Source organism: Onychostoma macrolepis, chromosome 20 (genome assembly GCF_012432095.1).
Source record: "Onychostoma macrolepis isolate SWU-2019 chromosome 20, ASM1243209v1, whole genome shotgun sequence".
Lineage (NCBI taxonomy): Eukaryota > Metazoa > Chordata > Actinopteri > Cypriniformes > Cyprinidae > Onychostoma > Onychostoma macrolepis.
Window position 1 is genome coordinate 22,341,196 of NC_081174.1, and position 26,606 is coordinate 22,367,801.

At 35.3% G+C, this 26,606-nt stretch overlaps 4 protein-coding genes and 1 long non-coding RNA gene across 5 annotated transcripts; all 5 read right to left on the minus strand.

Moving 5' to 3' along the window:
* Positions 1 to 390: 390 nt before the first annotated feature.
* On the minus strand, positions 391 to 2,554 carry LOC131526726 (uncharacterized). Its single transcript, XR_009267524.1, has 4 exons — positions 2,416 to 2,554; positions 1,256 to 1,402; positions 691 to 837; positions 391 to 496 (listed from the first exon to the last, which is right to left on the minus strand). It is a non-coding gene; the product is annotated as an uncharacterized LOC131526726 (long non-coding RNA).
* A 3,091-nt stretch (positions 2,555 to 5,645) lies between these two features.
* Positions 5,646 to 9,254, minus strand: LOC131526619 (adhesion G protein-coupled receptor E1-like). The gene is made up of 5 exons (XM_058754965.1): positions 9,129 to 9,254; positions 8,785 to 8,931; positions 6,874 to 7,020; positions 6,032 to 6,178; positions 5,646 to 5,770 (listed from the first exon to the last, which is right to left on the minus strand). Exons 1-5 carry the CDS (start codon positions 9,187 to 9,189, stop codon positions 5,646 to 5,648), a joined length of 627 nt encoding a protein of 208 aa, XP_058610948.1. The 5' UTR covers positions 9,190 to 9,254.
* A 2,448-nt stretch (positions 9,255 to 11,702) lies between these two features.
* LOC131527608 (fibrillin-1-like) lies at positions 11,703 to 18,240 on the minus strand. The gene is made up of 19 exons (XM_058756822.1): positions 18,173 to 18,240; positions 17,718 to 17,870; positions 17,453 to 17,608; positions 16,981 to 17,127; positions 16,721 to 16,879; positions 16,443 to 16,589; positions 16,025 to 16,171; positions 15,572 to 15,718; positions 15,121 to 15,273; positions 14,856 to 15,011; positions 14,379 to 14,525; positions 14,119 to 14,277; positions 13,837 to 13,983; positions 13,418 to 13,564; positions 12,961 to 13,107; positions 12,505 to 12,657; positions 12,241 to 12,395; positions 11,930 to 12,076; positions 11,703 to 11,828 (listed from the first exon to the last, which is right to left on the minus strand). The coding sequence occupies exons 2-18, from the start codon at positions 17,821 to 17,823 to the stop codon at positions 12,056 to 12,058; spliced, it is 2,394 nt and encodes a 797-aa protein (XP_058612805.1). The 5' UTR covers positions 17,824 to 17,870; positions 18,173 to 18,240; the 3' UTR covers positions 11,703 to 11,828; positions 11,930 to 12,055.
* A 1,711-nt stretch (positions 18,241 to 19,951) lies between these two features.
* LOC131526620 (adhesion G protein-coupled receptor E1-like) lies at positions 19,952 to 22,762 on the minus strand. Its single transcript, XM_058754966.1, has 9 exons — positions 22,671 to 22,762; positions 22,194 to 22,340; positions 21,934 to 22,092; positions 21,652 to 21,798; positions 21,236 to 21,382; positions 20,782 to 20,928; positions 20,326 to 20,478; positions 20,061 to 20,216; positions 19,952 to 19,965 (listed from the first exon to the last, which is right to left on the minus strand). The coding sequence occupies exons 2-9, from the start codon at positions 22,201 to 22,203 to the stop codon at positions 19,952 to 19,954; spliced, it is 933 nt and encodes a 310-aa protein (XP_058610949.1). The 5' UTR covers positions 22,204 to 22,340; positions 22,671 to 22,762.
* A 10-nt stretch (positions 22,763 to 22,772) lies between these two features.
* LOC131526621 (adhesion G protein-coupled receptor E1-like) lies at positions 22,773 to 26,077 on the minus strand (the record flags this gene model as incomplete). The annotated part of the gene is made up of 10 exons (XM_058754967.1): positions 26,002 to 26,077; positions 25,547 to 25,699; positions 25,282 to 25,437; positions 24,804 to 24,950; positions 24,544 to 24,702; positions 24,258 to 24,404; positions 23,839 to 23,985; positions 23,386 to 23,532; positions 22,935 to 23,087; positions 22,773 to 22,825 (listed from the first exon to the last, which is right to left on the minus strand). Coding segments are annotated over exons 2-10 (1,215 nt in total), but the record flags the coding sequence as incomplete, so codon positions are not given.
* Between the last annotated feature and the right edge of the window lie 529 nt (positions 26,078 to 26,606).

A 26,606-nucleotide genomic window follows, 5' to 3' on the forward strand; every position in this document is an offset into this window, starting at 1 on the left:
CTCATACATGCTAGGCTGCATGGATGCGCAGGGAGTTCTTGCCCAGAACAGAACCATACCGCCAATGCAAACTGTATGCTAATTGTCAATCATCTTTGACGATAGTGGTCCTGACAGAATTGGAACTGACAAAGATCAACATTTTTAAATGCAAAAGACCAGAAAACCAAGATTTTGAGATTTACTGCAACTGTATACAACAGACCTCCACAATAAAACATTTTGAGTAGAAATTAGTAATGTTACTGATGACACTGTATGAAACAAACTAACAAAAATGTGTTTCATGCCTGTCATTCCTCAGTTTCTTTGTCATGTATTTGTACTATGAGCAATAGCTGAAATCTTACCTTCACATGTGTTATTGCTGTTTATAGCGAGGTTTCGTCTGTTACATTATATCCACTCTTGCACGAGCAATTGTGACTCCCAACAGTGTTGTTGCAGATTGAGTTTGGACCACAGACATCTGGTATCTTAACACATTCATCCACATCTATATTAAAAGGAATTTGCAGGAAAAAATTAAAGTTTGTGCCATTCATATGTGAAGGTCAACTCATATTTTGAGATATTTACAACAGAATGGGATTTCATTTTACAAAATGAAATCCTAAGTAAAAATCACATCAATAAACTCTAACTAATAATTTATGGTTAAAGTACACCCAAATCTAAATATAAATGTACCTCTACATGTGTTATTGATGCTGATGTGGAGACTTGAGTTTGTTGCAGTGAATCCATCCAGACATGAGCAATTGTAACTTCCCTTTTCATTTGTGCAGTTGGCATTTGGGCCACATACAGATGAACTGAACAGACATTCATTTATATCTGTAGGGACGAACACAATATTTTATAATAAGCAATTATTTAAAACAGTTTAATTTTATGGAATTATAACAGTAGGACTCGGCTCTCACACACTGATGGTGAGTCAAAACATTTTGAATATCTAACATGAAATAATTGATAGTGAACGGTTACAGTTGACAGAAGATTAAGGCAATACAAACAGTGACAGTAAGACAGTAAAGAGCTTCAGCTGTCACTGCTTCACTTTTGTAATTTTAATTTTGAAAAACTGGTTTTGCTTCCAGAATGATGGTTCAAAAGAACACAGGACTCAATTTCTTCTGAAGGCAGGTGGAAATAAGATATAAATTCTATCTGCTTGCAGTGTATCAGTTATGATAGCCTCTCATTTTCTTTGTCATGTTTTCATACTATGAGGAATAGCTGTCAATCATACCTTCACATGTGTTATTGCTGTTTATAGGGGTGTTTGCGTCTGTGACATTATATCCACTCTTGCACGAGCAATTGTGACTCCCAACAGTGTTGTTGCAGATTGAGTTTGGACCACAGACACCTGGTATCTTAACACATTCATCTACATCTATATTAAAAGGAAGTTACAGGAAAAATAACAGTTTGTGTCACTCATACATTTGTGAAGGTCAAGTCATTCTTTGACATCTTTACAACAGAATGCTACATTTACAAAATGAAATCCAAAGTCAAAATCACATCAATAAATTCTAGCTCATTATTCATGGTTAACGTACACACAAATCTAAATCTAAATCTATCTGCTTGCAGTGTATCAGTTATGCTTGTCAGAGAAGTGAGTGAAAAAACACATATACAAGGTTTGACCTATCCATACATCATTAGTAGCAACATCATTGGAATGAATAGCAACAACAAACGTCGTTAGCGTCGTTAGCTCAATAGTTCTGACAGGTCATGTTAGTCAAGCTCGCATCAGCTGACTCTCAGCTGATCCCCATCTACCTATAGGAATATGACACCTATCTAAGCATCCATATATGAGGTCCGTCAGTATTATCAGCAGTTTTCACATTGCTCAATAGCTAATTACCCTCCTCCTTCCCCAACTCCTCCTCTGTCAGTCAGGATCCAGCCTTCTGATTCTCTTTTGAATCAGACTAATTTTAAAATGTGTATATAAACTTACTGAACTTTAACATATCTGCAATACTTTTGTTGGTTCTGTTCTGTTTACCCTGGGGGTTATTGCTGCTCTCCTGCTCTCATACATGCTAGGCTGCATGGATGCGCAGGGAGTTCTTGCCCAGAACAGAACCATACCGCCAATGCAAACTGTATGCTAATTGTCAATCATCTTTGGCGATAGTGGTCCTGACAGAATTGGAACTGACAAAGATCAACATTTTTAAATGCAAAAGACCAGAAAACCAAGATTTGGAGATTTATTGCAACTGTATACAACAGACCTCCAAAATAAAACATTTTGAGCAGAAATTAGTAATGTTACTGATGACACTGTATTAAACAGAAACAAACTAACAAAAATGTGTTTCATGCCTGTCATTCCTCAGTTTCTTTGTCATGTATTTGTACTATGAGCAATAGCTGAAATCTTACCTTCACATGTGTTATTGCTGTTTATAGGGAGGTTTGTGTCTGTTACATTATATCCACTCTTGCATAAGCAATTGTGACTCCCAACAGTGTTGTTGCAAATTGAGTTTGGACCACAGATGTCTGATATCTCAACACATTCATACATCTATATTAAATGAAAGTTACAGGAAAATACACTCATATGTGAAGGTCAATTCGTTTTTTGACATCTTCACAATAGACTACTTAATTTACAAAAATTAAATACATTTCCATATATCTATGGAAAGAAAATAAAAATAAGTAAATATTAAAATAAGTAACTATCAAAAGAAATTATGCAGTTAAAATTATAACAGCACAAGAAACTTTCACTGTAACTGTAACATTGAGAGTTCACCCACACACTGATGGTGAGTCAAGACACTAATTAATATTTTAAATAAAATAATTGCAAAAGTGAAAGGGTACAGTTGAAGCCTTAAGATTCAGGCAGTACAAACAATAACAAACTGTTCAGAGCTTCAGCTGTCAATCATACCTTCACATGTGTTATTGCTGTTTATAGGGAGGTTTGTCTGTGACATTATATCCTCATACACGAGCAATTGTGACTCCCAACAGTGTTGTTGCAGATTGAGTTTGGACCACAGACGTCTGATATCTCAACACATTCATCCACATCTATATATAAAAAAAGTTACAGGAAAAAGAAGAGTTTGTGTCACTCATTCATATGTGAAGGTCGACTCAATCTTTGACATCTTTTCAACAGTACGCTTGATTTGCAAAAATGAAATCCAAAGTATAATAACACATTGATAAATTCTACCTAATTATTAAAGGTAATAGTAAACACAAATGTAAATATATAATGTACCTCTACATGTGTTATTGACGCTGATGGTGAGACTTGAGTTTGTTGCAGTGAATCCATCCAGACATGAGCAATTGTAACTTCCCATTACATTTGTGCAGTTGGAATTTGGACCACAAACAGATGGACTGAACAGACATTCATTTATATCTACAAAACAATATATATATATTTGAAAAGCGATTACTTACACTTCTAAAAACAAGAAATACAAGAAATATATCTATACAAAGTACAAATTAGGTTGAAATGTCAACATTTCCAATAATAATAACAATTATTATTATTATTTTCTGGATTCTGAAATGTTATATTCTGAATGAGAAAAATCAGCAAAATAGTGATGAAATAAATAAATTAGTAAATTATGCAAAAACCAAAAGTTGAAAATGACTTTCAAACTGTGATACAGAATATCATATAAACAAAAACTGACCAGTGCATGGGTTGCCTTGACTAATAGCTGTATTTCCATCACTGACATTATATCCATCCCAACAAAAGCATGAAGCTTCCGTTGTAATTGTAACAGTGAGAGTTTGGCCCACACTGATACTGAGTCAAGACATTCATGAATATCTGAAATACAATTAAATTTGATAAACTGAAAAGTTATAGTTGAAGGAGATTCATGGAACAAACAGTAACAAACTGTACATTGTTTCAGCTGTCAATCATACCTTTGCATGTGTTATTGCTGTTTATAGGGAGGTTTGGGTATGTTGATCCACTCATGCACGAGCAATTGTGACTCCCAACAGTGTTGTTGCAGATTGAGTTTGGACCACAGACACCTGATATCTCAACACATTCATACATCTATATTAAAAGACGTTACAGGAAAAGAACAGGGTCACACATTCATATGTGAAGGTCAACTCACACTTTGAACATCCGTATAATTCAATGCTCCATTTACAATCTTATGTCTAAAGTAGGAAAAGTAACATTGAAACTTCATAATGTTGGCATTAAAAACATAATTGTTATTTTGTTTAATAAAACTGATTGGACTAATGTTGTGTAAAACATCTAGTTTTTATTTATTTAGCTGAACATACAGTACCTCTACATGTGTTATTGATGCTGATGTGGAGACTTGAGTTTGTTGCAGTGAATCCATCCAAACATGAGCAATTGTAACTTCCCTTTCATTTGTGCAGTTGGCATTTGGACCACAAACAGATGCATGAACAGACATTCATTTATATCTATGAAAAAATATTAAAGTGATCATTTAGTGATCAACAGTTTTCATTAACACAAACACCTAAATATATGAAAGACATTTGTTATCTCATGACAGTCAACTGCCTATATAAAGAGAATATATTTTAAAGCACAACTGCTCATCTTTTGAGTAGTTTCAATAAATAGTACCTGAAAATCATGACTGAGAACATTCAGAAACAAACTTACCAATGCACGGATTACTTTTGGAAACATCTTTATTTGCATCTGAGACGTTATATCCTTCCCAACAAACGCATGAGAAGCTTCCGTTGTAATTGTAACAGTGAGAGTTCGGTCCACACTGATACTGAATCAAGACATTCATGAATATCTGAAATAAAATAATTGATAAACGGACAGGTTACCGTTGACAGAAAATTAAGGCAGTATAAACAGTTACTGTTCAAAACCTTAGCTGTCAATCATACCTTTACATGTGTTATTCTGTTTATAGGAGGTTTGGGTCCGTTACATTATATCCACTCATGCACGAGCAATTGTGACTCCCAACAGTGTTGTTGCAGATTGAGTTTGGACCACAGACGTCTGGTATCTCAACACATTCATCCACATCTTATGAAAAGAACAGTTTGGGTGACTCATACATATGTAAATAAATGAGAATAATGAGAATGATAATGTGATTTACAAAAATGACAACCAAAACAAAATTTCATGGATAAACTCTATCTTATTATTCATGGTTAGAGTAAACAATATAAATATAAATGTACCTCTACATGTGTTATTAATACTGATGGATAGACTTGAGTTTGTTGCAGTGAATCCATCCAGACATGAGCAATTGTAACTTCCCATTTCATTTGTGCAGTTGGAATTTGGACCACATACAGATGGACTGAACAGACATTCATCTATATCTGAGAGGGAAAAACAAATGCATTATGAAAAGATGCAAAAGACCAGAAAACAAGATTTTGAGATTTATTGCAACTCTATACAACAGACCTCCACAATAAAACATTTTGAGCAGAAATTAGTAATGTTACTGATGACACTGTATTAAACAGAAACAAACTAACAAAAATGTATTTCATGCCTGTCATTCCTCAGTTTCTTTGTCATGTATTTGTACTATGAGCAATAGCTGAAATCTTACCTTCACATGTGTTATTGCTGTTTATAGGAGGTTTGGGTCTGTTACATTATATCCACTCATGCACGAGCAATTGTAACTCCCAACAGTGTTGTTGCAGATTGAGTTTGGACCACAGACGTCTGGTATCTCAACACATTCATCCACATCTTATGGGGAAAAGAACAGTTTGGGTGACTCATACATATGTAAATAAATCTCAACACATTCATCCACATCTATATTAAAAGGAATTTGCAGGAAAAAATAAAAGTTTGTGCCATTCATATGTGAAGGTCAACTCATACTTTGACATATGTACAACAGAATGCTTCATTTTACAAAAATGAAATCCTAAGTAAAAATCACATCAATAAACTCTAACTAATAATTTATGGTTAAAGTACACCCAAATCTAAATATAAATGTACCTCTACATGTGTTATTGATGCTGATGTGGAGACTTGAGTTTGTTGCAGTGAATCCATCCAGACATGAGCAATTATAACTTCCTATTTCATTTGAGCAGTTGGAATCTGGACCACATACAGTTGGACTGAACAGACATTCATCTATATCTAGAGAGGGAAAAACAAATGCATTCATGTAATACAGATATAAATGCCTAAAATCATGAAAGCCATCTGGTATCTCAAAACATTCATCTACATCTATACATGAAGAACCGAGAATATACAATATCAACATTTTTAAACACAAACAACCAGAAAACTGATATTATGAAACATTTTTTTTTTTCAAAGAAAAAAAAAAGGTGTATAAAAATGTATTTTAGGTCTGCATTCAAGTCCAAATTGAACATAAAAAATACAAATCAAAAAGAAGTTTATGGGTAACACTTTATTTTAGGGTCACTTAACTAGTTGCTTATTAGCATGCATATTACTAGAATATTAGCCATATATTAGTACAAATTAAACATATATTAATGCGTTATTCTACATGACCATATTCTACATCCCTAATTCTACCCAACACCTAAACTTAACAACTACCTTACTAACTATTAATAAGCAACAAATTAGGAATTTATTGAGGAAAAGTCATAGTTAATAGTGAAGTGTTCCCTTATCTAAAGTGTTACCAGTTTATGTATATCTACATTTTTAAAACCTTTACACACTACAACTCAATACAGAAATATTTACATCTTTGTGCAAAATCTCAGATTTAGTTTTAGAATACTAGAATTAGAATAACAGAATTACTCCTTTGTCATGTATTTGTAATAAGCATTAGCTGTCATTCATACCTTCACATGTGTTATTGCTGTTTATAGGGAGGTTTGGATCTGTTACATTATATCCACTCTTGCACGAGCAATTGTGACTCCCAACAGTGTTGTTGCAGATTGAGTTTGGACCACAGATGTGTGGTATCTCAACACATTCATCCACATCTATTTAAAAAAAAAAAGTTAAGTTATATATATATATATATACAGTCAGGTCCATAAATATTGGGACATCGACACAATTCTAACATTTTTGACTCTATACACCACCACAATGGATTTCAAATGAAACGAACAAGATGTGCTTTAACTGCAGACTGTCAGCTTTAATGTCAGCTTTGAGGGTATTTACATCCAAATCAGGTGAACGGTGTAGGAATTACAACAGTTTGCATATGTGCCTCCCACTTGTTAAGGGACCAAAAGTAATGGGACAGAATAATAAATCATAAATCAAACTTTCACTTTTTAATACTTGGTTGCAAATCCTTTGCAGTCAATTACAGCCTGAAGTCTGGAACGCATAGACATCACCAGACGCTGGGTTTCATCCCTGGTGATGCTCTGCCAGGCCTCTACTGCAACCGTCTTCAGTTCCTGCTTGTTCTTGGGGCATTTTCCTTCAGTTTTGTCTTCAGCAAGTGAAATGCATGCTCAATCAGATTCAGGTCAGGTGATTGACTTGGCCATTGCATAACAGTCCACTTCTTTCCCTTCAAAAACTCTTTGGTTGCTTTTGCAGTATGATTTGGGTCATTGTCCATCTGCACTGTGAAGCGCCGTCCAATGAGTTCTGAAGCATTTGGCTGAATATGAGCAGATAATATTGCCCGAAACACTTCAGAATTCATCCTGCTGCTTTTGTCAGCAGTCACATCATCAATAAATACAAGAGAACCAGTTCCACTGGCAGCCATACATGCCCACGCCATGACACTACCACCACCATGCTTCACTGATGAGGTGGTATGCTTAGGATCATGAGCAGTTCCTTTCCTTCTCCATACTCTTCTCTTCCCATCACTCTGGTACAAGTTGATCTGTCCATAGGATGTTGTTCCAGAACTGTGAAGGCTTTTTTAGATGTCGTTTGGCAAACTCTAATCTGGCCTTCCTCACCAATGGTTTACATCTTGTGATGAACCCTCTGTATTCACTCTGGTGAAGTCTTCTCTTGATTGTTGACTTTGACACACATACACCCACCTCCTGGAGAGTGTTCTTGATCTGGCCAACTGTTGTGAAGGGTGTTTTCCTCACCAGGAAAGAATTCTTCGGTCATCCACCACAGTTGTTTTCCGTGGTCTTCCGGGTCTTTTGGTGTTGCTGAGCTCACCGGTGCGTTCCTTCTTTTTAAGAATGTTCCAAACAGTTGTTTTGGCCACGCCTAATGTTTTGCTATCTCTCTGATAGGTTTGTTTTGTTTTTCAGCCTAATGATGGCTTGCTTCACTGATAGTGACAGCTCTTTGGATCTCATCTTGACAGTTGACAGCAACAGATTCCAAATGCAAATAGCACACTTGAAATTAAGTCTGGACCTTTTATCTGCTCATTGTAATTGGGATAATGAGGGAATAACACACACCTGGCCATGGAACAGCTGAGAAGCCAATTGTCCCATTACTTTTGGTCCCTTAACAAGTGGGAGGCACATATGCAAACTGTTGTAATTCCTACACCGTTCACCTGATTTGGCTCAAATTAAAGCTGACAGTCTGCAGTTAAAGCACTTCTTGTTCGTTTCATTTGAAATCCATTGTGGTGGTGTATAGAGCCAAAAATGTTAGAATTGTGTCGATGTCCCAATATTTATGGACCTGACTGTATATATTTATACTGTATATATATATATATATATATATATATATATAAAACTTAATTATTTAAAAACTGCAGTATTTAAGATCTGATTATATAAAGAATGTACCTCTGCATGTGTTATCAGTACTGATGGGGAGACTTGAGTTTGTCGCAGTGAATCCATAAAAACATGAGCAATTATAACTTCCCATTACATTCATGCAGATGGAATTTGGACCACATACAGATGGACTGAACAAACATTCATCTGCATCTATGGAAAAAAAGATATTACAATTAGCAATTATTTTTAGAAGGTTTAATTTCAGAGAGTTCGGCCCACACACTGATGGTGAGTCAAGATAAATATTTGAAATAAAATAACTGGTAAAGTGAAAGGTTACAGTTGATGGAGGATTCGAGCAGTACAAATAATAACAAACTGTTCAGAGCTTCAGCTGTCAATCATACCTTTGCATGTGTTATTGCTGTTTATAGGGAGGTTTTGATCTGTTACATTATATCCACTCATGCACAAGCAATTGTAACTCCCAACAGTGTTGTTGCAGATTGAGTTTGGACCACAGATGTCTGACATCTCAACACATTCATCCACATCTATATTAAAAGAAAGTTACGAAGAAAAGAACAGTTTGCATCACTCATACGGTACATATGTGAAGGTCAACTCAATATTTGGCATCTTTACAACAGAATGATACATTTATAAAAATTATAATAAAAAACATAAATTCAGATAAATGCTAACTAATTATTCAAGGTTAGAGTAAAACAAATCTTTATATAAAATGTACCTGTACATGTGTTATTGATGCTGATGGGGAGACTTGAGTTTGTTACAGTGAATCCATCCAGACATGAGCAATTGTAACTTCCCATTTCATTTGTGCAGTTGGAATTTGGACCACATACAGATGGACTGACAGACATTCATTTATATCTAGAGAGGAAAAATGAATGTTTTTATACATACAAATTTAAATACCTAAAAGTAAACATAAAAGACAAATGATATCTCATTCATTCTCATTCATCTACATCTATACAAAGAGTATACAAAAAGTATTGTAAAAGTATAGCAACTTTTTTAAACACAAAAGACCAGAAAAATAAGATTTTTAAACCATTCAGAAAAATTCAGACTTAAATTTGCAAGTCCAAATTGCACCTGTACCTCTACATGTGTTATTGATGCTGATGGAGACTTGAGTTTGTTGCAGTGAATCCATCCAGACATGAGCAATTATAACTTCCATTTCATTTGTGCAGTTGGAATCTGGACCACATACAGATGGACTGAACAGACATTCATCTATATCTATGGTGAAAAATATGATTAAAATAAGAATTTATTTAAAAATACATTTCATGCAATTACAATTACAAACAGAGCACAAAAGGCAGGTGTTGGATTACACACTGACGGTGAGTCATACTGTAAATATCTGAAATAAAATAATTAGTAAAGTGAAGGTTACAGCTGAAAGAAGATTCAGGCAGCACAAATAATAACAAACTGTTCAGAGCTTCAGCTGTCAGTCATACCTTCACAGGTGTTATTTTTGTTTATAGCGAGGTTTGGATCTGTGACATTATATCCACTCATGCACGAGCAATTGTGACTCCCAACAGTGTTGTTGCAGATTGAGTTTGGACCACAGACGTCTGATATCTCAACACATTCATCCACATCTATATTAAAAGGAAGTTACAGGAAAAAGAAGAATTTGGATCATATGTGAAGATAAAAAATGTCCAAGTAAGAAAAATTGAAACTACGATGTTGTGTAACATTACAATTTAAGAAAAATATATAAATAAGAATTAAACAAAAAGTGCCTGCAAATAAGAATTAATTTATGCAAAACCATAGCAAAGATAATGTCTTGTAACTTCCTGCATGGTGCCATCAAAACAAATTTCCTAGTTTTTCTAGAGAACTATGTTGAAGAATAGAAATGTAATAAGTGACTCTAGAAGGCTTCTTTGAAGACGATACCAGCTAGTTTTGGTAAGGATCATAGGTAAAGCAGTGGGGCAAAAAAAAACTTTACAAGAAACTGTTTGAAATGGCAGAAATGTCAAGTAAGGTAAATCATGAAAATTAATGATTGTAGTATTCTACAGGTCTGAGATTAATTAAATTAGAATTGAACAAAAATAAATGTGAAGAGTTTGCCAGCTAATTTCTTCCCTTAAAATTTATGGCAAAGTAGCAAAAAATAAAACCCTTCCAAAACTTCTAACTTCTAATTCAAGGTTAGAGAACAAAGATCTGACTTAAGAATTTACCTCTACATGTGTTATTGATACTGATAGTAAGATTTAAATCGGTTTCAATGAATCCATCCAAACATGAGCAATTGTAACTTCCCATTTCATTTGTGCAGTTGGAATTTGGACCACAAACAGATGGACTGAACAGACATTCATTTATATCTATGGAAGGAACAAATAAACAAATTAGAAGCATATTTAGTTTTACAGATTAAAAATTAGGCGAAGATCTGAAAAGAAAGAAATCTGGTATCTAAAGACATGTATACACATAGAATACACAAGAAGGAGGAAAATGAATTATTTGTTGGGTGAAGTTACACCTCGAGCAGGAACAGCTAAAGCTCACATTCACACAAACTGTAAAGACAAAGCAGCTCTGTACACTCAATCTAATGAGATAAAATCTGAAAACAAAACCAGTTAATAACACTTACCCTGACATGAGTTGTTGCGGCTCACAGGACTGTCTTTATTGGAGATATTAAATCCACGCCAGCATGAACACATGTGACTCCCAATGATATTAATACAATCTGAGTATTGACCACACACTGACACTGCATCTTTACATTCATTGATGTCTGCAAACAAGAGTGAGAAGGTATTCCATAAATCTTGGTTTCAAGCAGCATGTCAAGTGTCACCAAATACATTATACTGGTCATGTTACTACAATTACAATCAGTACATTTGTGATCTAATGTGATTTCTCACCTCTTTGGCAGTGAACCCTCTGAAGGAGAGCTTGAATACATCCACAAGTGCCTCCCACAATGCCATCACACACCTGATAGGCCCTGCAGGTGTCATTGGGCCAAACATGATTCTGCTCACACTTGCACTCATATTCTGTTCCATTTAACCCACACACTGTAATAGAATGGGATTCATTTATTTGTGTTCAAACTGTCAGTTTCTCCTAATACTGAACTCGTCTTAGTGTGTGACATGATAAAACATTCTGATCTCACCAGTAGTCATGTCGATATCTGTGATATTAATGCTGTTTCTCAGAGTTAAAGGCAGGCTGATATTTCTGACGATATTCCGTAAGTAGTCCACCAGGAACAAGTCAAAGAATCTCACATCAATGTCAATCACGTATTTAGAGGGTAGTACTGCAAGAACAAACAGAAGCAGGTTGAGCAGAACAATCAGCATGATTGTATATTTAATTTTTTTTTTTTACTATTTCCATTAATTTCAAATACGAAATAATTTATTTCTCACATATAATATAAAACAAAATTGATGTTGTCTTAGAAAGATGTCAGTGTCTCACCTTGGCAGAACTGTCCGTCGGCTGGAAGGGCATTGATACATGTACATGAACCATCAGTGATGTCATCACAGGCCTCGTATGAGTGACACGTGTCATTCGCCAAACAAACAGACCCTCACATTTACACTGATACTGTGTTTCATTCAGAGAACACACTGAAAAACAGAGGAAGAGTCAACAAATGTAGAATTTCTGGCAGTATTCATAATCTGTAAAGTTTAATCTTATCTATACAACATGACAAAGCAGAGCCAGAGATCATACCAGTAGTTATGTTGATTTCTGTAATGTTAGTGCTGTCGCTGATTGTGTAGGGCGACCTGAAAAACATCAGGAGGTTCCTCAGCCGATCAGTGATGCTGCTGTCCATGCTATTGATCTGAATTTCAATCAGATACTCAGTCAAAGGTAGAGTCACTGTAGAAAAAGAGTGGAAAAAACATCCAGAAATTATGACTATGCCTTTTACCAGCAAAAATAACATAATCGAGGTTCACATAAGGAAATTATGAATGGATTGTGATTTTTAAGCCTGTAAGACTTAATGGAACAGTTATTTTAACCACTCCAGCATAAATCTAACCAGTTTCTGTCATAGATGAAAGAGTCAGTATCTGAAGCACACAGCAATTCATATAAAAGATGATTACTGTATTTTAATATTTTTGTTACAATTATTTAAAAAAAAAAAATGATGAAATATATTTTCTACATGCTCACCATTGCATGGGTTACTGGTGCTGACTGGTCGACTCCTATTTGTTACTGTAAATCCAGTCACGCAAGAACAGTTGTAACCCCCCTTTGAGTTGATGCAACGAGAGTTTGGACCACAGACCTCCAATGTATTAAGACATTCATGCACATCTTAATTAAGAAGATATAAAAAAATATACATATCGCTACTATTAGGAACACTCAAGTATGAAAGTCAGCATAAGTTGAATCTAGTTTTTCTTACTCTTTGGCTGCTAAAATTTTAAACAGAAGATGAAAAAATTATGTAGGCAGCAGGAAGAATTATTATTTTTTTTTCTGATTAATAGTTGATTTTGCAATAAATTGTTTTAAATATGATGTGATGGCAAAACTTGCAAAAGTAAAATACATAAAAAAATAAGCTGAGTTTTTTAATAAAATTATTGTATTTAAAATATAATACGATTGTAGGATTTACCTGTGCATGTGTTATCGATGCTGACGGGGAAACTTGAAACTGTTGCAGTGAATCCATCCAGACATGAACAATTGTAACTTCCCAGCTGATTTGTGCAGATGGAATTTGGACCACATACAGATGGACTGAACAGACATTCATTTATATCTATGAAAAAAATAAATGAAAACAACAAATATTAGATTTAAACTAGGCAGACACCTAAAGACATCAAAGACCTCTGGTATCTAAAGTCATTCAATCACAATCATTGTTCTAGGAAGGAAAAAGACAAAAAATAAATCATTTGTTTGCTGATGTTACACCTCAAGCAGGAACAGCTACAGCTCACAGTAGTATTCAAACTGTAAAGACACAGCAGCTCTGTACACTCAGGTTCATAAGAAAAAAATCCCCCCCCAAAAGTTAATAACACTTACCCTGACATGAGTTGTTGCGGCTCACAGGACTGTCTTTATTGGAGATATTAAATCCACGCCAGCATGAACACATGTGACTCCCAATGATATTAATACAATCTGAGTATTGACCACACACTGACACTGCATCTTTACATTCGTTGATGTCTGCAAACAAGAGTGAGAAGGTATTCCATAAATCTTGGTTTCCAAGCAGCATGTCAAGTGTCACCAAATACATTCATACTGGTCATGTTACTACAATTACAATCAGTACATTTGTGATCTAATGTGATTTCTCACCTCTCTGGCAGAGTGAACCCTCTGAAGGGAGAGCTTGAATACATCCACAAGTGCCTCCCACAATGCCATCACACACCTGATAGGCCCTGCAGGTGTCATTGGGCCAAACATGATTCTCCTCACACTTGCACTCATATTCTGTTCCATTTAACCCACACACTGTAATAGAATGGGATTCATTTATTTGTGTTCAAACTGTCAGTTTCTCCTGATACTGAACTCGTCTTAGTGTGTGACATGATAAAACATTCTGATCTCACCAGTAGTCATGTCGATATCTGTGATATTAATGCTGTTTCTCAGAGTTAAAGGCAGGCTGATATTTCTGACGATATTCCGTAAGTAGTCCACCAGGAACAAGTCAAAGAATCTCACATCAATGTCAATCACGTATTTAGAGGGTAGTACTGCAAGAACAAACAGAAGCAGGTTGAGCAGAACAATCAGCATGATTACATTCTTACAATGACAAAAACATCAGTATTTTGTAGAATTGTCTTCTTCAAAGCCTGAGCTTTATATTAAAAGAACATTATTGTGTTGTAAATATTTTAATGACAAAACTTCATATACTGTAATAGACCATGTATCTTATAGAGTTATCTGCAAACAAAAAACCTGCACAAAATCAGTCTGTAAAACCTAGAAGTAAAATGCAGTAAAATCAACAGGAAAATAGAACAAAATAAATGATGGAAAAGAACTGATGTTGTCTTAGAAAGATGTCAGTGTCTCACCTTGGCAGAACTGTCCGTCGGCTGGAAGGGCATTGATACATGTACATGAACCATCAGTGATGTCATCACAGGCCTCGTATGAGTGGCACGTGTCATTCGGCCAAACAAACAGACCCTCACATTTACACTGATACTGTGTTTCATTCAGAGAACACACTGAAAGACAGAGGAAGAGTCAACAAATGTATAATTTCTGGCAGTATTCATAATCTGTAAAGTTTAATCTTATCTATACAACATGACAAAGCAGAGCCAGAGATCATACCAGTAGTTATGTTGATTTCTGTAATGTTAGTGCTGTCGCTGATTGTGTAGGGCGACCTGAAAAACATCAGGAGGTTCCTCAGCCGATCAGTGATGCTGCTGTCCATGCTATTGATCTGAATTTCAATCAGATACTCAGTCAAAGGTAGAGTCACTGTAGAAAAGAGTGGAAAAACATCCAGAAATTATGACTATGCCTTTTACAAGCAAAAATAACATAATCGAGGTCCACAGAAGGAAATTATGAATGGATTGTGATGTTTAAGGCTGTAAGACTTAATGGAACAGTTATTTTAACCACTCCAGCATAAATCTAACCAGTTTCTGTCATAGATGAAAGAGTCAGTATCTGAAGCACACAGCAATTCATATCAAAGATGATTATAGTATTTTAATATTTTTGTTACAATTAATTTTTAAAAAATGATGAAATATATTTTCTGCATGCTCACCATTGCATGGGTTACTGGTGCTGACTGGTCGACTCCTATTTGTTACTGTAAAACCAGTCAAGCAAGAACAGTTGTAACCCCCCATTGAGTTGATGCAACGAGAGTTTGGACCACAGACCTCCAATGTGTTAAGACATTCATGCACATCTTAATTAAGAAGATATAAAAAATATACATAATATTACTATTAGGAACACTCAAGTATGAAAGTCAGCATAAGTTGAATCTAGTTTTCTTACTCTTTGGCTGCTAAAATTTTAAACGGAAGATGAAAAAATTATCTAGGCAGCAGGAAGAAACATGTTTTGTTTGTGATTAATAGTTGATTTTGCAATAAATTGTGTTAAATATGACGTGATGGCAAAAAATGCAAAAGCAAAATACAAATAAAAATAAGCTGGGTTATTTAAGAAAATTATTGTATTTAAAATATAATATGATTGTAGGATTTACCTGTGCATATGTTATTGATGCTGACGGGGAAACTTGAAACTGTTGCAGTGAATCCATCCAGACATGAACAATTGTAACTTCCCAGCTGATTTGTGCAGATGGAATTTGGACCACATACAGATGGACTGAATAGACATTCATTTATATCTATGAAAAAAATAAATGAAAACAACAAATATTAGATTTAAACTAGGCAGACACCTAAAGACATCAAAGACCTCTGGTATCTAAAGTCATTCAATCACAATCATTATTCTAGGAAGGCAAAAGACAAAAATAAATCATTTGTTTGCTGATGTTACACCTCAAGCAGGAACAGCTACAGCTCACAGTAGTATTCAAACTCTAAAGACACAGCAGCTCTGTACACTCAGGTTCATAAGAAAAAAATCCTCCCCCAAAAGTTAATAACACTTACCCTGACATGAGTTGTTGCGGCTCACAGGACTGTCTTTATTGGAGATATTAAATCCACTCCAGCATGAACACATGTGACTCCCAATGATATTAATACAATCTGAGTATTGACCACACACTGACACTGCATCTTTACATTCGTTGATGTCTGCAAACAAGAGTGAGAAGGTATTCCATAAATCTTGGTTTCCAAGCAGCATGTCAAGTGTCACCAAATACATTCATACTGGTCATGTTACTACAATTACAATCAGTACATTAATCTAATGTGATTCTCACCTCTTTGGCAGAGTGAACCCTCTGAAGGGAGAGCTTGAATACATCCACAAGTGCCTCCCACAATGCCATCACACACCTGATAGGCCCTGCAGGTGTCATTGGGCCAAACATGATTCTCCTCACACTTGCACTCATATTCTGTTCCATTTAACCCACACACTGTAATAGAATGGGATTCATTTATTTGTGTTCAAACTGTCAGTTTCTCCTAATACTGAACTCGTCTTAGTGTGTGACATGATAAAACATTCTGATCTCACCAGTAGTCATGTCGATATCTGTGATATTAATGCTGTTTCTCAGAGTCAAAGGCAGGCTGATATTTCTGACGATATTCCGTAAGTAGTCCACCAGGAACAAGTCAAAGAATCTCACATCAATGTCAATCACGTATTTAGAAGGTAGTACTGCAAGAACAAACAGAAGCAGGTTGAGCAGAACAATCCGTATGATTATATTCTCATGTACATGATTTTTTTTTACTGTTTCCATTAATTTCAAATATGAAATAATTTATTTCTCAGATAAAATATACCACAAAGCCTGAGGTTAATGTTTAAAGTATCTTACTGAGTTGTTAACATTTCAAGAAAACATCATATAATAGACCATGTGCCTTATATAGAGTTATTTGAAAACAAAAAACAAGCACATAATCTCTCTGTCAAACCTAGAAGTAAAATGCAGTAAAAAGAAAACTGATGTTGTCTTAGAAAGATGTCAGTGTCTCACCTTGGCAGAACTGTCCGTCGGCTGGAAGGGCATTGATACATGTACATGAACCATCAGTGATGACATCACAGGCCTCGTATGAGTGACACGTGTCATTCGGCCAAACAAACAGACCCTCACATTTACACTGATACTGTGTTTCATTCAGAGAACACACTGAAAAACAGAGGAAGAGTCAACAAATGTATAATTTCTGGCAGTATTCATAATCTGTAAAGTTTAATCTTATCTATACAACATGACAAAGCAGAGCCAGAGATCATACCAGTAGTTATGTTGATTTCTGTAATGTTAGTGCTGTCGCTGATTGTGTAGGGCGACCTGAAAAACATCAGGAGGTTCCTCAGCCGATCAGTGATGCTGCTGTCCATGCTATTGATCTGAATTTCAATCAGATACTCAGTCAAAGGTAGAGTCACTGTAGAAAAGAGTGGAAAAACATCCAGAAATTATGACTATGCCTTTTACCAGCAAAAATAACATAATCGAGGTTCACATAAGGAAATTATGAATGGATTGTGATGTTTAAGCCTGTAAGACTTAATGGAACAGTTATTTTAACCACTCCAGCATAAATCTAACCAGTTTCTGTCATAGATGAAAGAGTCAGTATCTGAAGCATACAGCAATTCATATCAAAGATGATTACTGTATTTTAATATTTTTGTTACAATTAATTTTTAAAAAAAAAATGATGAAATATATTTTCTACATGCTCACCATTGCATGGGTTACTGGTGCTGACTGGTCGACTCCTATTTGTTACTGTAAAACCAGTCAAGCAAGAACAGTTGTAACCCCCATTGAGTTGATGCAACGAGAGTTTGGACCACAGACCTCCAATGTATTAAGACATTCATGCACATCTTAATTAAGAAGATATAAAAAATATACATATCGCTACTATTAGGAACACTCAAGTATGAAAGTCACCATTAGTTGAATCTAGTTTTCTTACTCTTTGGCTGCTAAAATTTTAAACAGAAGATGAAAAAATTATGTAGGCAGCAGGAAGAATTATTATTTTTTCTGATTAATAGTTGATTTTGCAATAAATTGTTTTAAATATGATGTGATGGCAAAACTTGCAAAAGTAAAATACAAATAAAAATAAGCTGAGTTTTTAATAAAATTATTGTATTTAAAATATAATATGATTGTAGGATTTACCTGTGCATGTGTTATTGATGCTGACGGGGAAACTTGAAACTGTTGCAGTGAATCCATCCAGACATGAACAATTGTAACTTCCCAGCTGATTTGTGCAGATGGAATTTGGACCACATACAGATGGACTGAACAGACATTCATTTATATCTATGAAAAAAATAAATGAAAACAACAAATATTAGATTTAAACTAGGCAGACACCTAAAGACATCAAAGACCTCTGGTATCTAAAGTCATTCAATCACAATCATTGTTCTAGGAAGGAAAAAGACAAAAAATAAATCATTTGTTTGCTGATGTTACACCTCAAGCAGGAACAGCTACAGCTCACAGTAGTATTCAAACTGTAAAGACACAGCAGCTCTGTACACTCAGGTTCATAAGAAAAAAATCCCCCCCCAAAAGTTAATAACACTTACCCTGACATGAGTTGTTGCGGCTCACAGGACTGTCTTTATTGGAGATATTAAATCCACGCCAGCATGAACACATGTGACTCCCAATGATATTAATACAATCTGAGTATTGACCACACACTGACACTGCATCTTTACATTCATTGATGTCTGCAAACAAGAGTGAGAAAGTGTTATTCCATAAATCTTGGTTTCCAAGCAGCATGTCAAGTGTCACCAAATACATTCATACTGGTCATGTTACTACAATTACAATCAGTACATTTGTGATCTAATGTGATTCTCACCTCTTTGGCAAAGTGAACCCTCTGAAGGAGAGCTTGAATACATCCACAAGTGCCTCCCACAATGCCATCACACACCTGATAGGCCCTGCAGGTGTCATTGGGCCAAACATGATTCTCCTCACACTTGCACTCATATTCTGTTCCATTTAACCCACACACTGTAATAGAATGGGATTCATTTATTTGTGTTCAAACTGTCAGTTTCTCCTAATACTGAACTCGTCTTAGTGTGTGACATGATAAAACATTCTGATCTCACCAGTAGTCATGTCGATATCTGTGATATTAATGCTGTTTCTCAGAGTCAAAGGCAGGCTGATATTTCTGACGATATTCCGTAAGTAGTCCACCAGGAACAAGTCAAAGAATCTCACATCAATGTCAATCACGTATTTAGAGGTAGTACTGCAAGAACAAACAGAAGCAGGTTGAGCAGAACAATCAGCATGATTACATTCTTACAATGACAAAAACATCAGTATTTTGTAGAATTGTCTTCTTCAAAGCCTGAGCTTTATATTAAAAGAACATTATTGTGTTGTAAATATTTTAATGACAAAACTTCATATACTGTAATAGACCATGTATCTTATAGAGTTATCTGCAAACAAAAAACCTGCACAAAATCAGTCTGTAAAACCTAGAAGTAAAATGCAGTAAAATCAACAGGAAAATAGAACAAAATAAATGATGGAAAAGAACTGATGTTGTCTTAGAAAGATGTCAGTGTCTCACCTTGGCAGAACTGTCCGTCGGCTGGAAGGGCATTGATACATGTACATGAACCATCAGTGATGTCATCACAGGCCTCGTATGAGTGGCACGTGTCATTCGGCCAAACAAACAGACCCTCACATTTACACTGATACTGTGTTTCATTCAGAGAACACACTGAAAAACAGAGGAAGAGTCAACAAATGTAGAATTTCTGGCAGTATTCATAATCTGTAAAGTTTAATCTTATCTATACAACATGACAAAGCAGAGCCAGAGATCATACCAGTAGTTATGTTGATTTCTGTAATGTTAGTGCTGTCGCTGATTGTGTAGGGCGACCTGAAAAACATCAGGAGGTTCCTCAGCCGATCAGTGATGCTGCTGTCCATGCTATTGATCTGAATTTCAATCAGATACTCAGTCAAAGGTAGAGTCACTGTAGAAAAAGAGTGGAAAAAACATCCAGAAATTATGACTATGCCTTTTACAAGCAAAAATAACATAATCGAGGTCCACAGAAGGAAATTATGAATGGATTGTGATGTTTAAGGCTGTAAGACTTAATGGAACAGTTATTTTAACCACTCCAGCATGAACTTAACTAGCTTCCATCATAGATGAAAGAGTCAGTATCTGAAGCATACAGCAATTCATATCAAAGATGATTATAGTATTTTAATATTTTTGTTACAATTATTTAAAAAAAAAAAATGATGAAATATATTTTCTGCATGCTCACCATTGCATGGGTTACTGGTGCTGACTGGTCGACTCCTATTTGTTACTGTAAAACCAGTCAAGCAAGAACAGTTGTAACCCCCCATTGAGTTGATGCAACGAGAGTTTGGACCACAGACCTCCAATGTATTAAGACATTCATGCACATCTTTAATTAAGAAGATATAAAAATATATACATAATATTACTATTAGGAACACTCAAGTATGAAAGTCAGCATAAGTTGAATCTAGTTTTCTTACTCTTTGGCTGCTAAAATTTTAAACAGAAGATGAAAAAATTATCTAGGCAGCAGGAAGAATTATTATTTTTTTGTGATTAATAGTTGATTTTGCAATAAATTGTTTTAAATATGATGTGATGGCAAAACTTGCAAAAGTAAAATACATAAAAAATAAGCTGAGTTATTTAATAAAATTATTGTATTTAAAATATAATATGATTGTAGGATTTACCTGTGCATATGTTATTGATGCTGACGGGGAAACTTGAAACTGTTGCAGTGAATCCATCCAGACATGAACAATTGTAACTTCCCAGCTGATTTGTGCAGATGGAATTTGGACCACATACAGATGGACTGAACAGACATTCATTTATATCTATGAAAAAATAAATGAAAACAACAAATATTAGATTTAAACTAGGCAGACACCTAAAGACATCAAAGACCTCTGGTATCTAAAGTCATTCAATCACAATCATTGTTCTAGGAAGGCAAAAGACAAAAATAAATCATTTGTTTGCTGATGTTACACCTCAAGCAGGAACAGCTACAGCTCACAGTAGTATTCAAACTCTAAAGACACAGCAGCTCTGTACACTCAGGTTCATAAGAAAAAATCCCCCCCAAAAAGTTAATAACACTTACCCTGACATGAGTTGTTGCGGCTCACAGGACTGTCTTTATTGGAGGTATTAAATCCACTCCAGCATGAACACATGTGACTCCCAATGATATTAATACAATCTGAGTATTGACCACACACGGACACTGCATCTTTACATTCATTGATGTCTGCAAACAAGAGTGAGAAAGTGTTATTCCATAAATCTTGGTTTCCAAGCAGCATGTCAAGTGTCACCAAATACATTCATACTGGTCATGTTACTACAATTACAATCAGTACATTAATCTAATGTGATTCCTCACCTCTTTGGCAAAGTGAACCCTCTGAAGGGAGAGCTTGAATACATCCACAAGTGCCTCCCACAATGCCATCACACACCTGATAGGCCCTGCAGGTGTCATTGGGCCAAACATGATTCTCCTCACACTTGCACTCATATTCTGTTCCATTTAACCCACACACTGTAATAGAATGGGATTCATTTATTTGTGTTCAAACTGTCAGTTTCTCCTAATACTGAACTCGTCTTAGTGTGTGACATGATAAAACATTCTGATCTCACCAGTAGTCATGTCGATATCTGTGATATTAATGCTGTTTCTCAGAGTCAAAGGCAGGCTGATATTTCTGACGATATTCCGTAAGTAGTCCACCAGGAACAAGTCAAAGAATCTCACATCAATGTCAATCACGTATTTAGAAGGTAGTACTGCAAGAACAAACAGAAGCAGGTTGAGCAGAACAATCAGCATGATTACATTCTTACAATGACAAAAACATCAGTATTTTGTAGAATTGTCTTCTTCAAAGCCTGAGCTTTATATTAAAAGAACATTATTGTGTTGTAAATATTTTAATGACAAAACTTCATATACTGTAATAGACCATGTATCTTATAGAGTTATCTGCAAACAAAAAACCTGCACAAAATCAGTCTGTAAAACCTAGAAGTAAAATGCAGTAAAATCAACAGGAAAATAGAACAAAATAAATGATGGAAAAGAACTGATGTTGTCTTAGAAAGATGTCAGTGTCTCACCTTGGCAGAACTGTCCGTCGGCTGGAAGGGCATTGATACATGTACATGAACCATCAGTGATGACATCACAGGCCTCGTATGAGTGACACGTGTCATTCGCCAAACAAACAGACCCTCACATTTACACTGATACTGTGTTTCATTCAGAGAACACACTGAAAAACAGAGGAAGAGTCAACAAATGTATAATTTCTGGCAGTATTCATAATCTGTAAAGTTTAATCTTATCTATACAACATGACAAAGCAGAGCCAGAGATCATACCAGTAGTTATGTTGATTTCTGTAATGTTAGTGCTGTCGCTGATTGTGTAGGGCGACCTGAAAAACATCAGGAGGTTCCTCAGCCGATCAGTGATGCTGCTGTCCATGCTATTGATCTGAATTTCAATCAGATACTCAGTCAAAGGTAGAGTCACTGTAGAAAAAGAGTGGAAAAAACATCCAGAAATTATGACTATGCCTTTTACAAGCAAAAATAACATAACCGAGGTTCACAGAAGGAAATTATGAATGGATTGTGATTTTTAAGCCTGTAAGACTTAATGGAACAGTTATTTTAACCACTCCAGCATGAACTTAACTAGCTTCCATCATAGATGAAAGAGTCAGTATCTGAAGCATACAGCAATTCATATCAAAGATGATTATAGTATTTTAATATTTTTGTTACAATTATTTAAAAAAATGATGAAATATATTTTCTGCATGCTCACCATTGCATGGGTTACTGGTGCTGACTGGTCGACTCCTATTTGTTACTGTAAAACCAGTCAAGCAAGAACAGTTGTAACCCCCCATTGAGTTGATGCAACGAGAGTTTGGACCACAGACCTCCAATGTGTTAAGACATTCATGCACATCTTTATTAAGAAGATATAAAAATATATACATAATATTACTATTAGGAACACTCAAGTACGAATGTCACCATTAGTTGAATCTTGTTTTCTTACTCTTTGGCTGCTAAAATTTTAAACGGAAGATGAAAAAATTATCTAGGCAGCAGGAAGAAACATGTTTTGTTTGTGATTAATAGTTGATTTTGCAATAAATTGTGTTAAATATGACGTGATGGCAAAAAATGCAAAAGTAAAATACATAAAAAATAAGCTGGGTTATTTAAGAAAATTATTGTATTTAAAATATAATATGATTGTAGGATTTACCTGTGCATATGTTATTGATGCTGACGGGGAAACTTGAAACTGTTGCAGTGAATCCATCCAGACATGAACAATTGTAACTTCCCAGCTGATTTGTGCAGATGGAATTTGGACCACATACAGATGGACTGAATAGACATTCATTTATATCTATGAAAAAAATAAATGAAAACAACAAATATTAGATTTAAACTAGGCAGACACCTAAAGACATCAAAGACCTCTGGTATCTAAAGACATTCAATCACAATCATTATTCTAGGAAGGCAAAAAGACAAAAATAAATCATTTGTTTGCTGATGTTACACCTCAAGCAGGAACAGCTACAGCTCACAGTAGTATTCAAACTCTAAAGACACAGCAGCTCTGTACACTCAGGTTCATAAGAAAAAAATCCCCCCAAAAAAGTTAATAACACTTACCCTGACATGAGTTGTTGCGGCTCACAGGACTGTCTTTATTGGAGGTATTAAATCCACTCCAGCATGAACACATGTGACTCCCAATGATATTAATACAATCTGAGTATTGACCACACACTGACACTGCATCTTTACATTCATTGATGTCTGCAAACAAGAGTGAGAAAGTGTTACATAAATGTTACAATTAAATGTTTTCAAACAACGTGTGGAGTCACCAAGTAAATTCACACTGGTCATGTTACTACAATTACAATCAGTACATTAATCTAATGTGATTCCTCACCTCTTTGGCAAAGTGAACCCTCTGAAGGGAGAGCTTGAATACATCCACAAGTGCCTCCCACAATGCCATCACACACCTGATAGGCCCTGCAGGTGTCATTGGGCCAAACATGATTCTCCTCACACTTGCACTCATATTCTGTTCCATTTAACCCACACACTGTAATAGAATGGGATTCATTTATTTGTGTTCAAACTGTCAGTTTCTCCTAATACTGAACTCGTCTTAGTGTGTGACATGATAAAACATTCTGATCTCACCAGTAGTCATGTCGATATCTGTGATATTAATGCTGTTTCTCAGAGTCAAAGGCAGGCTGATATTTCTGACGATATTCCGTAAGTAGTCCACCAGGAACAAGTCAAAGAATCTCACATCAATGTCAATCACGTATTTAGAAGGTAGTACTGCAAGAACAAACAGAAGCAGGTTGAGCAGAACAATCAGCATGATTACATTCTTACAATGACAAAACATCAGTATTTTGTAGAATTGTCTTCTTCAAAGCCTGAGCTTTATATTAAAACAACATTACTATGTGTTGTAAATATTTTAATGACAAAACTTCATATACTGTAATAGACCATGTATCTTATAGAGTTATCTGCAAACAAAAAACCTGCACAAAATCAGTCTGTAAAACCTAGAAGTAAAATGCAGTAAAATCAACAGGAAAATAGAACAAAATAAATGATGGAAAAGAACTGATGTTGTCTTAGAAAGATGTCAGTGTCTCACCTTGGCAGAACTGTCCGTCGGCTGGAAGGGCATTGATACATGTACATGAACCATCAGTGATGTCATCACAGGCCTCGTATGAGTGGCACGTGTCATTCGGCCAAACAAACAGACCCTCACATTTACACTGATACTGTGTTTCATTCAGAGAACACACTGAAAAACAGAGGAAGAGTCAACAAATGTATAATTTCTGGCAGTATTCATAATCTGTAAAGTTTAATCTTATCTATACAACATGACAAAGCAGAGCCAGAGATCATACCAGTAGTTATGTTGATTTCTGTAATGTTAGTGCTGTCGCTGATTGTGTAGGGCGACCTGAAAAACATCAGGAGGTTCCTCAGCCGATCAGTGATGCTGCTGTCCATGCTATTGATCTGAATTTCAATCAGATACTCAGTCAAAGGTAGAGTCACTGTAGAAAAAGAGTGGAAAAAACATCCAGAAATTATGACTATGCCTTTTACCAGCAAAAATAACATAATCGAGGTTCACATAAGGAAATTATGAATGGATTGTGATTTTTAAGCCTGTAAGACTTAATGGAACAGTTATTTTAACCACTCCAGCATGAACTTAACTAGCTTCCATCATAGATGAAAGAGTCAGTATCTGAAGCACACAGCAATTCATATAAAAGATGATTACTGTATTTTAATATTTTTGTTACAATTAATTTTTTAAAAAAATGATGAAATATATTTTCTACATGCTCACCATTGCATGGGTTACTGGTGCTGACTGGTCGACTCCTATTTGTTACTGTAAAACCAGTCACGCAAGAACAGTTGTAACCCCCTTTGAGTTGATGCAACGAGAGTTTGGACCACAGACCTCCAATGTATTAAGACATTCATGCACATCTTAATTAAGAAGATATAAAAATATATACATAATATTACTATTAGGAACACTCAAGTATGAAAGTCAGCATAAGTTGAATCTAGTTTTCTTACTCTTTGGCTGCTAAAATTTTAAACAGAAGATGAAAAAATTATGTAGGCAGCAGGAAGAAACATGTTTTGTTTGTGATTAATAGTTGATTTTGCAATAAATTGTTTTAAATATGATGTGATGGCAAAACTTGCAAAAGTAAAATACAAATAAAAATAAGCTGAGTTTTTAATAAAATTATTGTATTTAAAATATAATATGATTGTAGGATTTACCTGTGCATATGTTATTGATGCTGACGGGAAACTTGAAACTGTTGCAGTGAATCCATCCAGACATGAACAATTGTAACTTCCCAGCTGATTTGTGCAGATGGAATTTGGACCACATACAGATGGACTGAATAGACATTCATTTATATCTATGAA

Excerpts from the sequence above, each read along its gene's own strand:
- LOC131527608 (XM_058756822.1), bottom strand. The coding sequence starts at position 17,823 with ATGGACAGCAGCATCACTGATCGGCTGAGGAACCTCCTGATGTTTTTC. Across the intron at positions 13,984-14,118 it reads GGGTTCACTCTGCCAGAGAG|ACATCAACGAATGTAAAGAT; the intron begins GTGAGAAATCAC and ends TCTTGTTTGCAG. Across the intron at positions 12,396-12,504 it reads AGAAATCAACATAACTACTG|TGTGTTCTCTGAATGAAACA; the intron begins GTATGATCTCTG and ends TCTGTTTTTCAG.
- LOC131526619 (XM_058754965.1), bottom strand. The coding sequence starts at position 9,189 with ATGAGTGGATATAATGTAACAGATCAAAACCTCCCTATAAACAGCAAT. Across the intron at positions 6,179-6,873 it reads CAGCAATAACACATGTGAAG|ATATAGATGAATGTCTGTTC; the intron begins GTATGAATGACA and ends TTCCCTCTCTAG. Across the intron at positions 5,771-6,031 it reads CATCAATAACACATGTAGAG|ATGTGGATGAATGTGTTGAG; the intron begins GTACATTTATAT and ends TTTCCCCATAAG.
- LOC131526620 (XM_058754966.1), bottom strand. Across the intron at positions 21,799-21,933 it reads GGGTTCACTTTGCCAAAGAG|ACATCAATGAATGTAAAGAT; the intron begins GTGAGGAATCAC and ends TCTTGTTTGCAG. Across the intron at positions 20,479-20,781 it reads CACCAGTAACCCATGCAATG|TGACTCTACCTTTGACTGAG; the intron begins GTGAGCATGCAG and ends CTTTTTCTACAG.